Genomic DNA, 14,035 nt, shown 5'->3' with positions numbered 1-14,035 from the left:
AAAACCATATAATCTTAGTGGTGGAAGGAACCTTAGAAGGCATCTACTCCTGCTTAATTATTTTACAGATTGGAAAATTAGAGCCAAAAGAAATTAAATGACCTGCCTAAGGTCACACAGCTAATGGTAGGTCTCCTGTGATTCCTGGTTCTTTCCATTAAATCATGCCTCCCCATGTGCAATGAAGCCTACCAAAATTATATAAATATAACACAGTATTTCAGGAGACTAGTATAATTCCGTAATGTCTCGTGTAACCAGTGTGCCATAAACCTTGGAAGCAACATAAAAAGGGCACTGAATTGAATTGATTTTCAAGTCTCAGTGGAAATTAATTTAATTTTCTGTGGTTAAAACTCTATTTGAAATTTGACAGTCACTGACGATTGATTTTCAATACATTTTGGATTATAAAGTTGACCTCTTAATGCTAAAAAATTTCACTGAAGATACAATGTAGATTGTTTTCATAAAACAACAGAAATTTTAAATATGAAAGAACATGATTTTGGGTGGACTCTTCTTTCCCTACTTGAAGACAGCGATATTTATATATTAAAATTATTTTTCACATACTTCCCATAGAGCAGATACATTCCTCTGTTGTTCTCCTCATCTGTAGCATGGCTCTCATCAGAATCAGCCTGGGAGAGTTCTAAAATTACAGATTCTCAGATGCATCTAGAACCAGAAACTCAGAAGGAGAGCTCAGATATCTGTATTGTTTTCAAAGTTCCTCTGGTGATTCTGCTAGTTGGTCAAGTTTAGGAAGCACAGCTCTATAGCATTCTATAAAATATGTGTCTAGAAATGTTTTACTGTAAAAACAAACAAACAAAAATACTCCAGTGTACAAACACACACACTCATTCTGTGAACAGTGGATGATGACTACAGTACTTAACAAGATAAATAGTCACATCTTCTGTGTTGGTGAAAATAAGCATGCAAAACAAAGCCAAATTTCATTGACTCCAAGATACCATTGACTGCAAGATGCACCATTATTTATGTACCACTTGGGGGAAAGGAAAGTTACTAAGCTGACATGCCATCAGTTGTAACATGCCTTGTGATTTCAGAGATGATAAAAAACATGCATCTTAAAGTGGATGAAGTACAGTAAGTTCTACTCTTGTAATTGGAGTTAGAATGGTGCCTGCCAGGTTGAAAGTGAACAAAAGAGGGAGATTAACTTCTAGAATATTAGGATAAGGGGAAACCATATTAATGATCCTAGCAATGCTACTAAGAAATCTCTGTGGATCTTATATGCATCAACTTCCAAGGCTTTTCTGATAACCAGAAATCCATCCTGCTGAGATATGAGCTCGCATGACGTCTTAGGGAGCTTTGGTTAAAATTGATGGTGGGACAAGGCCCTTCATCTACAGATCTGACTCGATGCACACCACCTCCACCCACACCCTGCCCCCCACATTCTTCTCAGAGGGGCACAGAGAAGCAAAGCACTGAAAGCAGAACATGCAAAAGAAAAAGAAAGTGACTTTTCATAAGGGTGGCACTCAATTTTTATTGTTCATGGAGGTGAGAGAATCTAATTTTAAAGGGTTTCATATTATTGTTGCTTGCACCAAAATTGTAGTTGTATTTTCTGTTAGGCTGCTCAACTTGGTTCCTATAGCCAACTCTAGACATGCTTTTAGTTTGTCTCACAAAAGAAAAGCCAAGATTTATTGAAAGTTTTTGGTGTTAATAGGTGAATAGTGACTGAAAAATATGGACTGAACTTATATTCTAACCAAAGTAAACCTCTTATCCTTCTCCCTCCTTGATATTCATTGTAAAGAATGATGCATTTGGATTTATCTGTCTTCTTTGTTTCAAAACTACCTATACTAATTTCATGGACGTAATATCCTTCCTTGTTTATCATATTAATGTCATATATTTTAGCATTCCCTCTGGCTGCCCTGCTGACTCGGTTTCCTTTGGTCCCGAGAATACTGCCTCCCTTTATGCTGTTGGCTTTTCTTAAGTGTGCCTTAAGAAAGGATTTTTTTGGATTGTGCCTTTATGTTTACCATTGGGAGTCCTTATTAGATTGTCTTGACACATCTATTCATGTAGTTTCTCTGGGAGAATGTGGGCACTGCTGTTGCAGTTTGCATGCCACACTGCTTTTAGTGAGAAAGGGGGTAGGGCAAGATATGCCACTAGGCAGAAGCTGTTTTCGTGATCTGCAGTGATTCCTCCTGTAATCAGAGTGCCCGTTTTCGTTGTCCCTGACTGGAGGCAGACTTTATGTTTAGATTTTGTGGTCCAAGGTAGGAACGTGAATAGAGCTCAACATTCATTTCTACTCCTTACGACTGACTCCAAATAATGATCCTATCCAATGTCCCAACTATGCTTGGCTTCCTCTCACTCTGTCTGTGACCCACCACTAAGTGCTCCCCTGCACGCATCCTGGCCCACAATTTCTCTATTTAACTTGATGTCATCTGCTTTCTAACATTCATGGGTTCATCACAGGTTTCAGTCATCTGAGTTTTATGTCTTATTTTCATGAGCAGTTATATATTTATGCATGTTGTATGTGTAATTTTAGAGGTTTGGTAAAGGAGGGTTGAATGTTAGTTTGCCAGATTGGAAGATTGGAGGAGGGGAAAAGTCAGGGTATTTCCCTTCTGTTTCCTCTGAGTTTTTTGGGGCATCTCTAGCAATAGTTCTGTTTACTCTGTGGCTTCAATACCCATTTACCCCACGTTTAAGGATCCCAGACCAAGGCTAGACCAATAGCTATATTGTTCTACCCTCTAAGCTCTGTTCCCAGAGCTTGTAAATAGTGGTTTCCTGCTATCATATGCCTTTTATTTCTCTTGCCATCTCCTCTTTTCCTTGTCTACATTTTGATTGTGTGGTAACCAATCACCTGTATTAAATTCCTTTCATTTAAAATGCCTGGGACTTTCCTGGTGGTGCAGTGGTTAAGAATCTGCCTGCCAACACAGGGGACACGGGTTCAAACCCTGGTCTGGGAAGATCCTACATGCCACGGAGCAACTAAGCCCGTGAGCCACAACTACTGAGCCTGTGCTCTAGAGCCCACGAGCCACAACTGCTGAGCCCGCATGCCACAACTACTGAAGCCTGTGCGCCTAGAGCCCATGCTCTGCAACAAGAGAAGCCACTGCATTGAGAAGCCCGCTCACAGCAACCAAGAGTAGCCCTCGCTCACCGCAATTAGAGGAAGCCTACAAGCAGTAACGAAGACCCAACGCTGCCAAAAATCAAAAAATAAATAAATTTATTAAAAATAAATAAAATGCCTAGAATGGTTTGTTTTCTTGCTAGTCCCTAAATGATAGCGTGGAAGACCAAAGCACATTCTCAATCACCATATTAAAATAAACATTTAGAAATGTTAATAATATTTTAAGAGCACAGTTGAAATGCTATTTAAAATCATCTAGGAAACCACAGATCTATTTTCTGTACCAGGTCCACAACTCCCTAGCTGAGTAATTTGACAGAGCAGTTGGGACCATTCTGGTCATTACATAGTCCGCCATTTCCAGGCATACCTGCAACTGTGCTTTAGTGACAATGATTATTGTTTATCTAATACTGTTTACTTCCATTTTTAATTTGCAACCAGAAAAACTGTTTTCAACCTGCACTGCACCTGTTTTTATGTTCAAAAGAATTTTGATGTCAACTCCAGCCAGCTGATGCAGTTTGGTGTTGCCATGCTTGCCATGAAAGACATTTCTTCAGCCACCAAAAGCCTTTAATTGTCTACATATTTTAATTTCTTTGGCAAAGCACTTTGCCCATTTAACCCAAGAAATCAAAATTCTTGTATTTTCTTTGTCCAACGAGAATTTCCTCCCTGCATTGTCCTTGTCTCATGACAAGTGAGGAAGAGACAGTTACCAAGGAGCCACTGTATGCAACTCATATTTCTCCAAGGCCCTGTTCTTCTCAGGAGCCATCAGTAGCTCTTCTCCCAATGTACTCCTTGCTTTCAATTAAAATTTTAGGTTTAGATCAGTAACTACATATTATTTTATATAGAATGATTTAAGATTACCCATTAACAAGTTCAGCATGATGTTTTTTAACAAGAGACTTTTACAAGGCTTAACTTCTTTTTTTCTCATGAATATTTATACCTCTGAACTAAACACAAGAGCTTTAAGTCATCCAGGTGATGGTTTGTTCACAGGTAGTTGTAATTAAAGCAAATCTATTTTTTTTTTTTTTTTTTTTGTGGTACGCAGGCCTCTCACTGCTGTGGCCTCTCCCGTTGCAGAGCACAGGCTCCGGACGCGCAGGCTCAGCGGCCGTGGCTCATGGGCCCAGCCGCTCCGTGGCATGTGGGATCTTCCCGGACTGGGGCACGAACCCGTGTCCCCTGCATCGGCAGGCGGACTCTCAACCACTGCGCCACCAGGGAAGCCCTAAAGCAAATCTATTTTAAAGTGGCCTTCCATATGTGGACACATCTTGTACCTGAATTATAAACATTCATTATAATTAAATAGGACAGCTAAAATTTTCAGTTTGGATCTTCCTTCTCTAAATTTCTAAAGCAACTCAGATTTTTTTTATAGGCCCTGAGAAAATGCAGTTTGATAACCACATAGCAGCTTTTGAAAAATAGGCCTCTGACAAAGCAGATTCCAAGCACAGTTTCGCTAGAGTTTTAAGAGGACCATCATTTCTTTGTGAAATCACACACACAAAAAAAAGAAAACCTCAATCTAAAATATTTCATAAGTGTAGACCCTTTGAAGATGGATGAAGAACAGCTACAAGGCAAGAAAACAAAGTTTTCATTTCTTCTGGAACTTAGAATAGCTGCTTCTTCGTTCTGCACAAGCTCACCCGCTAGTAGTTTCACCCACTGGTCTGACTGAGGCTAAATAAGTCATAGGCTGTATCTCAGATATTTGTTCTGATGGTCAATGTCTTACTTCTCAAATAAGCTAAAATAAGGCACCATGAACTCTCTACAGAGGAAGTAGACAATATATATCACCTCTATACTGGTTTACTCACCCTTCCCCAGTTTTCCATCTGGAAGCACCATTTTCAAGCAAGCATCACAGATATGTGGAGAGCCAAATTGGCTGGCTGTGTAAGTACTTATGCCTCAGAAAACCCTTTTATTCATGGCAAGGCTGGATTCCACTGGGACAGCCAACGTGGGCACATTTAGCATTGGCTTTTAGTCCTGGCTCATTCCTTCCCGCCTGAGTTTCTGAGCCACATATACTTTAATCATTCCAGCACACTGATTCATTGAAAAATAAACACTGAGGCGATAATTCATTAGAAAGGCTGCATATTCTTCTCCTACAGCAAGTTGAGTCTCTTCCTGCCAGAAATTGTCGGGAAAGGAGGTGTGTAATATCCTTATGTTTTGGTTTACATTGGTTCATTTTTCATCAGATTCTCCAAGCTTTGATACCTGTGGCTTAATATTCATAACATTTTGCTTGGATTTTTGACTTTATTCAAAACCCATATAACTTCCACAACCAATTGAGACAAACCAGATGAAAGATTTCAACCACATCCACTCATCAAACCAATTTGTTGCTGTTTTCTTAGGTTTCTGATTCCCCCATCTGTGTGGCTTGGTTCATGTGAGGCCAAATGCAGAAATGGGTGGGAACATATTGGCTAACTAAAGGAGTGTTAATCATTTCCACTAATAGAAGGAACCTTTTTATTGCTACTTTACTGATGGAATCTTTTCCCCAAGGCAAGAAACAATAACAAAATCCCTCCTACCTTCCTGTCTCAAAAGAATTATAATCTGTCTGGGAAACAGCCATCCCCAAGAGCTGTTTACTGAATGCCCTCAGCGGGTGGTACTCCTCTGGAAATAAGCAGCAGGTCAGAAAAGATTAAGCACTGCACTTGGAGGCTCTGGGTTCCAGTTCTGGTCTGCCATTTATATCCGTTCTGACCTTGGAGAAGAACAGTCATCATTTACTGAACAGCTCAAATTTGCCAGGTATTTTCCATCCCTTTTAAAAATGTCAGTAATGCTACAATAATGATTAACCCCCCCTCCATTTTATAGACTAAAATGAAATAAGGCACAGAGAGGTTCAGTGACCTGCTCAAGTACTAATAGCTAGCTAGCAATTTGCAGAGCCAGGAGCTAGCCCTGGGTTTGATTTTTCAGACAACAAAGCCTGCTGCCGCTTCACTATACTATGGCAAGTAATTTTCCTTTGCTAGGTTTTAGTTTTGATTTATTTTAATCTGAAAAAATAAGATGATTGGACTAAAACTTAAAAACCCCTTTGAACATGGATACCATATGATCCTATAATTGAGCCTAAGCTTTAAACGTGTAGAGATTATAGTTTGGTTCAGTTCAACCCAAACAATACACATATTTATAAAATAAATTTGGGTGGCGGTGGGGAGGGGTGGTATGAGATTAAGGGTCTGGTATTAATCTGGGAAAGCTTCCGGCCTAAAGGGTTTTCATCTGGTACAGGCAGGAAGAGACACGATGTAGGATGGCAGATGGGAGGAGGTCAGCTCCAGCCTCCGAGGGTCTCTGGGTAAACACGGTCGGGGAGGATTCAAAGTAAGAGAACATTAGCAGGTCTGACTGGCTGAATGACAGAGTCTCTGGATCAAGGCATCCATGCTGAGGAAAAGGAAAATGGGTCCTTTACTCAGTATTCTTCCCTCCATGGGAATTCAATAAACATTACTGACTGACTAGCTGAGGTGAACTGAACTGCCGAATTGCTTTGAAGCCCACAGTTACAAGCTATAATTGAGAAACTGTCAAGAGATTCAAATTCATGGAAAACGAGGAAAGAATAATGTTTCCATGTTTCAGAGCTTGCCAAAATATAGTTTCCTTTCTGCTGTTCATTTCCTCCCCCGCTTCTAATTCATTTTTTAAAACTTTTCCATCAAGGAGAAGTCTATTTTGTAACTATGCATAATTAATGTTTAGCATCTTTCTTTCTTTTCAAAATGTTGGGAACGGTAACTTTTCTAGTACCCTAGGGGGAAAGGGGCACTAGTTGTAAAGACTGTTCTATTTGTTTTCCCTGATAAAGGACCCTATTAAGAAAGGAATACTAATATCCACAGGATCGCTAGCTACCAAATAACCATAAATAAATGCAGGTTGAGAACTATAGCCCAACTCTGTACAGTGAGTTCTTCCAGTCTTTTTCCTCTAACACAGTGTTAATCGTCGGCTCCTGAGTGGCTTGAAATATGCGATCTTTGAACCTATAAAACAATCATATATACTATATGCCAGGCACCTTTTGCTAGACACTTTATGTATATTACCTTTAATCTTTGAAGCAATTCTTTAAGGAAAAGGAGATGTCAGGGCAGAGTAACATGCCCATGGTGGTAAAGCCAGGTCCCAACGCTGGTCTTTTTGACGTCAATCCCTTTCTCCTTCCCCTCTGCACCTTACAGAAGACAGGTATCGACCAGCAGGTACCTGTGCTTGTCCTTCTGACAAAATCACTGATGTGATCTTTAATCATTCTTTCAGAATATCTTTGGACTAGTCCTTTACAGAATCATGTGAAATGTGCCATAAATCACAGCCACTTATACCCAGATATGTCCCACACCTTAGTCTGTAAGGAAATTTTCCATTTTGAAGTTAATGGGTGAAATTTTAAAGAAAGGGCATAGGTGTGAAGAACTGTTTACCAGAAAGTTAAAATTACTGTTTAAACAGACCTCTTCGTTAAGCAATAAAGGCAAACCTTGAGATGGGTGAGATCCTGCTACATTCTCACGCAGATTAATAATTGCCTTACAAACGGAGCACAGCACACCAACACTCAGTTGCTCCAGGTGAATTTCCTGCAAAGATAAACAATGACGTGGGCACTACTAAAATCAAATGCATCTGCTTAAACATATATGCTTATATGCCCATAAATGTGTACATATGGTATATTAGGTTGTTTTCATTCGACAATTTTTTAGTTAATAAAATTCACTCACAATTTGACTCTCTAAGGAAAACCCAATGATTGATCATCTTCTAGGTTATCTAATTAAGTAGGTCTAAATAAAAGTTTGCTTTTCTCAAAGGATCCATGTAATATAAATATTAAGCAAAGTACAGAGTGGATTTGTCAGCTAACTCATCTTAAGTGAAGGAACAAGAGGTCTCGGAAATCACAATGATGTGTTCATTTCACTTTGTTGAATAAAAATGATAGACGCCATGGCAATTTCAACAAACAAAGCTAAGGAAACACAGTGTGAGGGCAGCCCATGAGGAAATTAGTAGAACATGGAGAACAGTCTTCTTGATCTCCTGATTTTTGATCCATTGCAATTTACTATGTATCTTCATGCTCTTTGAATCTGTGATTCTCTGTGAAAGTTGTTTCTTTGTTCTTAAAGCAGAAGTTAGGTGCAAATACTAGGAATGAGACAGAAGTAAACCGATGTGGTTAGCCCATGAGCTCAGGGCTGAATCCCAAGCTATAAGTTTTTCAAGTCAAAACAAATGTGTAAACTAAGAAAAATGTCTTGGTAAGTGCCACCAACCCAGCTATTCCCACAGGCACTCAAAAAGCCTCAGCTACAAAACTACTGCGGAAGAGTTGAGTATTTGGAGACGTTAGCTAGGATAGCCTCAGTCAGCAGATAGTATTTGGATCAATAATCACTCCAAAAATAATCACTCCAAACGCAGCCAAAGGCTTCTTATTGTTTATATTAGATTTATTTGTGTATTCGCACACTTACTCTTGCCACTAAAATAGCAAGTCTTTTGTTCAAAGTAGAAAACTGCCATTATTTTATTTATTTCATGCCTTCATGATTAATACATTGTCCTCCTTCTATGGCACCACTAAGAAACTTGGTATGTTCTTTTCTGGCAAATTCTTGAAGATAAAAATTCAATAAAGACAGAAATGTTAAATTTCTTGAAATCAGTTTGGACCATTTTTCAGTTCTCTTCTCTATAATTCCTCCTTTTTCTTGCTTTTTAAAAAAACATGACGCAAAGCTTAGACTCAGAAGAATTTTATTTTCAAATTCCAAAATTTAATTAGAAAACCTTACTTATTAAACAGTAACTGGATATCAGTTTAGAACCATTTTCCCCCAAAGGGCTGGCAGTATACGTGGGAGTCTTTGAAATTTTCTGGCACATCAAACACCTAACACCTTTAGCCTTTCCTTTCAGGGGAAGAACTTGCCCATAGAACTGTTTCACTACAGTTTTATTAAGCAACTAGTGACAAATAATATTTTTATATCAACCCAGGGAGATAATCTAAATACCTTGAATTATTGGCTCACTGTTCTGAAAATGTTAAACATATATTGCCCTCATGTTTTAAAATGTATCCTAAGAAACAGACTTGCCTGGTCATTGCAGTGGACAATCTCTAGAGTGTGGGCCACATTCACAGAAGTAACTGATATAATTGTCTGATATCTAAGTTATTGGTAACCTCCACCAGTAGCATACAAATGAACTTATTTACAAAACAGAAATGGACTCACAGACATAGAAAACAAACATGGTTACCAAAGGGGATGGGGCGGGGGGAGATAAATTAGGGGTTTGGGATTAACATATACACAGTACTATATATAAGAGAGGTAGACAACAAGGACCTACTATATAGCACAGGGAACTCTACTCGGTATCTTGTAATAACCTATAATGGAAAAGAATCTGAAAAAGAATAGATAGATAGATGTGTATAACTGAATCACTTTGCTGTACACTTGAAACTAACACAACATTGTAAATTAAGTATACCTCAGTTTTAAAACTGTAATTATAAAGAAGAAAACCAAACCTTCACTTTATGTTACTGGATTAGGCACCACACAATCATGTGCAATAGACACAATCTGTTCCTGCCACTAGCTCCAGAAATAAAAATGACTGTGTCTTCATGTTATCACATATAATGTATGTTAATTCCATCGATGTGATTTGAGTCCTGATTTCTAGTCTGCCTTAGTATAAGAAAAAAAATGAAAAAAAAAAAAATTGTGTTGACCAGAATTCTTTTCAGGGAAGACACTGAAATTCTTCAGAAAAAACTTTCATAGACTCTTGGGATTAAAGGTACAAGTAAGGCTGCTCTTCAAACTGTTCTGCAAGACCAAGTGGAAGAATTTCCTAGTTATATCAGAGTGGTATGGACAGGAGTGGAAATTAAAGGAAAATGGAAGAAGAGGAGAAAAAAGAGTGCTAACAAAAGTCTGTCACTCCACAGTGAGACCCCATTCACCTAATATCTTCCATAAAGTTACAGAACCCCAAGCTGCTTCAGTTCATGTAGATGAATCAGTAAATTTATTCACTTTTTAACTTAGTTATTAAAACAGGTGACAGGAGGGCAGCTGGGACTGCAGGTTTTAACAGAGAAGTGAAGTAGACAAAGAAAGAGGAGATAAACTTTAAATCAAATTTTACTAATACCCCAAGGGGAAAATAGGCCCCAAATGGAGTATGGGTTGCATACGGTTTTTCCAGACCTTTCCAAACACTGCACATTGAACTTCCCAAGCACAATAAATAGTCTCATACTGTATATAGAAAACTATCTCCTGAAGGACACTGCCGTTTGCCCTAGTCTCATATGAACTTTTTTACTGAATATTCCTATATCATATAGACTTAACTTTTATGCCTATAATCCTGATATTCTTCAGTTAGATTACAGCAGAGTTATGGACAAATAGAGGTATTTCAGGTGTCCTTTTACACACAGATTTCAAAATAATGTACATCTTTCAAAATGTTTAGAATTTATCATGAATTACATATTTTCAAAGTATGAAGGTGAAGTAAATTAAAAATTCTCTTTATGCTATTACCATGTGGAAATCCCCACATAGGGGCTGATAAAGAGAAATGCTTGTCACCATTTTTGAATGATATGGGGAAATTAGTCTTGAATAATGCAGATTATTCAGGGTAGTTGGGAATGTTTCTTTGGCATAGAGTATGATCACCCTGCTGTTAAAGAGATTGGAAGAAGCATCAGAGAGTAGCTGGCATGAGATATGGAACTTGAATGACAGGACTATAACAGGCAGAAATGAGAAGATATCATTTAGAAAGAGGGAAGACATGGGGACAAGAAATCAGATGTGTTTGGGGGAAGAGCCTACAGTCCCATTCATCTGTAGGGTGAGGTCCAGGAGTCAGCCTTGGGAGCCAGCTCTTGGCAGGAGTGTCAGTGTTCTCATGATTGAACAGTGGTCAGCTCCTTCATTGAGCTTTTTATGAAGCAGGCGTTGACAAGACGAAAGCAGAAAGGAAGAAGTTGGAAGATGCTAAGTGTTGACTACAGCTGGAAATGGGTGTGATTGGGCTCAAAATTATTAATGTATGACTGTTGCCAGCCTTTCCCATCCACCAACTGGCTCAAGAGGAGTCTTGCTTTTCTATGCCATTTCTTCCCTTTCTCCAGCCACCTAGGAGGCCCTTGTCTTGTCAGTTTCATTCTGTAGGTTCTCACAATCAAGAATGGAAAATAGACAAAAGAGCACATAATCAGAGAGGCAGAAGAAGGCCTGTGCTATTGTTATTGGAATATAGCAATCTTCAGGAAAAGCCCATACACAAGCTGAAAACAGCTTTCTTTTTCTTTTTCTTGTTTTTTTTAAATCCAAAGCAAAGTTAGATAATAAGAACCAGAAGTTTAAGGAATATCCTCTGCAGGGGGTAGCTCAGCACCATTGTAATTTGGACATAAATATAAATTATATTCATTGGTTAGTGGGATCAGGGCTATTATGGTAGGCATAAATAACAGACTGGGGAGATTTTGCTTAATTAGACAAAGACTAGGGAGACATTGAGGGCTCCTGAACAAGGTGGTGATGTGATTAGTATTCTTCTTTAGGAAGAATTATCTAACAGCTTTATCCACATAAATGAGAGAGGAAAAAAATTGAAGACAAGTAAAATCAGATAGACTTTGCAATATGCCAGGTTAAAGGGAGTGAGGAACTAAAAGGGGAGAGTGAGGACAGAGAAGAGAAGATGGCAAGGTATTTGGAAAGCAAGCTCAACAGTACCATTATGAGAGGAAAAGGAAAAGAGATGACAATTTCAAGTTTGAGGCCACAGAAATTTAGGGAATAGAAGTGCCATTAACAAAAGTGAGGATACCAGAAGGAAAAGCTGACTTCAGGGCAGACACCATTAGGTCAATTTTACATACATTGTTTTTTATGTACATCTGGGTGAGACTGCCCCGTGGACAAATGGAAATGTAAGCTCCAAGAGGAAAGGCCTGTGTCTGTCTTGCTCCCTTTGCCCCATGGTATCTCTGAAGCCCAGCATATAACAGGTGATCAATAAACACTGCTGAATAAATGAAGAATGGCTGAAAGTCTACCCAATACTCTGAGTTCTTATGATACATGATTACAGTTTTTCATGCTTGTTTCTCTTTATTTATAGATTCTGCTTTACACACATGCGTCTTAGATCTCCATTTCTGAGTGCCCTCAACCCTTGTTTGTTGAATTAATGTTAGTAGATGCTCTTTAGTCGTAGTTTATGTACAACCCCATTCACAATTCTCATCTGCTTTTAGCATATTCAAATAAGATAAAACTCACTAAATGCCATATTAATATAAATAGAGAAATATACATATCCCTAATACTTAGTTTAAGGAAAGAGCAACACATATAAGTAACTACAGGTATAACTACGTAAATAACCATCAGCATTTCAACATTTGGTTATTCTGTTTGGTTAAGAGCCTACTTGAAGTTGTCAAATATTACATTTCCTTTCAACTACAAAAAGCCTGAAAAAGACTGTTGGGCAACAACCTGGAAAAGATTATTTAAAAGGTAAATATGGGTCCTGGTCGAAGATGGCAGCGGCAGCTGGAGCCCAGGTTTCTGGGCTACTAGGTCGTTCCTGGCTGTCGAGCCAGCCTATGTCAAGTGGTGCTCACAGTGGCGCCCACAGCGAGGAGGGCTCAGATCGCCTGTGGAAGGCTCTCACCTTCTTCGTGGCGCTCACTGGGGTGGGAGTGAGCATGCTGAATGTCTTCCTGAAGTCGCACCACGGAGAGGAGGAGAGACCCGAGTTCGTCCCCTACCCCTATATCCGCATCAGGTCCAAGCCCTTTCCCTGGGGAGATGGTAACCATACACTTTCCATAACCCTCATGTGAATCCGCTTCCAATTGGCTATGAAGACGAACAAAGAGAACCTGGACCACTACCCAGTGAAGACCACAGCACTGGTTTGAACCATTACTCTGCACACATGGACCAGAAAATTGTACGGGACCTTAAGCTCACCTCCTTGTATCCAGTGATGACCATTATACTGATCTTCCATCCCTTTGCTTATAGCAGGAGATGGCTTAAATAAATAACTTAGTCATGAGCTGAAAAAGAAAAAAAAAAAAAAAGGTAAATATGTTTTAATTTCATGAATGGCTGGAGATTTCCTATACTCAGCAGTAACATATGACTCACATTTGTCCATGGCACAAACTTGTAGAGTAAATACAGATCACAAAACTGACCGTCTCACAAGCCTCCTGTGATACAAACTTTTTCCAAGGTCCTCTCTCTCCTGCTGCAGTGTGTGAGGGCCTCCATAAGGAACATGGTGTTTCTATTTCAGAAAAACTGCACATCCCATATTCTATTTTAAAAAATTTGACAATGTATGAGCAGTGTATATATTTATATTGAAAAGGTCTCTTTGGTCATTATGGATGATTCACTGGAGATGTTCCTCATAAGCATGGTTTAATAGTAAAATATAAATTCAAAATTTTAATCTGCAGTGATTCGCCCTACCCCTTGGACTGAGATGGCTTCATGAAAGTTAGGGTTTTTTTTTCTAAAGGCAAACCTTGAAAATAACATCTGGTGTTGAGTTCAGAAATTAGAACCAGATATGCTTCCTTATCCATATTTCGGTTCACATGAGTAGGCTGCCAGAATGGTGAAAGGGAAAAGGTTTGCTAATTTAATTTTTGTCTTGTTCTTAAAGAAATAATAGAAATATTTTTATGCTCAAAGT

The 14,035-nt window shown here is 38.9% G+C and overlaps 1 protein-coding gene across 1 annotated transcript; it reads left to right on the top strand.

The window, feature by feature from the left end:
• The first annotated feature begins 12,863 nt into the window (after positions 1 to 12,863).
• LOC101289435 (cytochrome c oxidase subunit 6A1, mitochondrial-like) lies at positions 12,864 to 13,255 on the top strand. Its single transcript, XM_033409058.2, has one exon. It carries the CDS (start codon positions 12,864 to 12,866, stop codon positions 13,167 to 13,169), a length of 306 nt encoding a protein of 101 aa, XP_033264949.1. The 3' UTR covers positions 13,170 to 13,255.
• The last annotated feature ends 780 nt before the right edge of the window (positions 13,256 to 14,035 follow it).

This window comes from Orcinus orca, chromosome 3, assembly GCF_937001465.1.
Source record: "Orcinus orca chromosome 3, mOrcOrc1.1, whole genome shotgun sequence".
In the NCBI taxonomy this organism is placed as follows: Eukaryota; Metazoa; Chordata; class Mammalia; order Artiodactyla; family Delphinidae; genus Orcinus; species Orcinus orca.
This window is presented reverse-complemented; position numbering and strand designations above follow the sequence as displayed.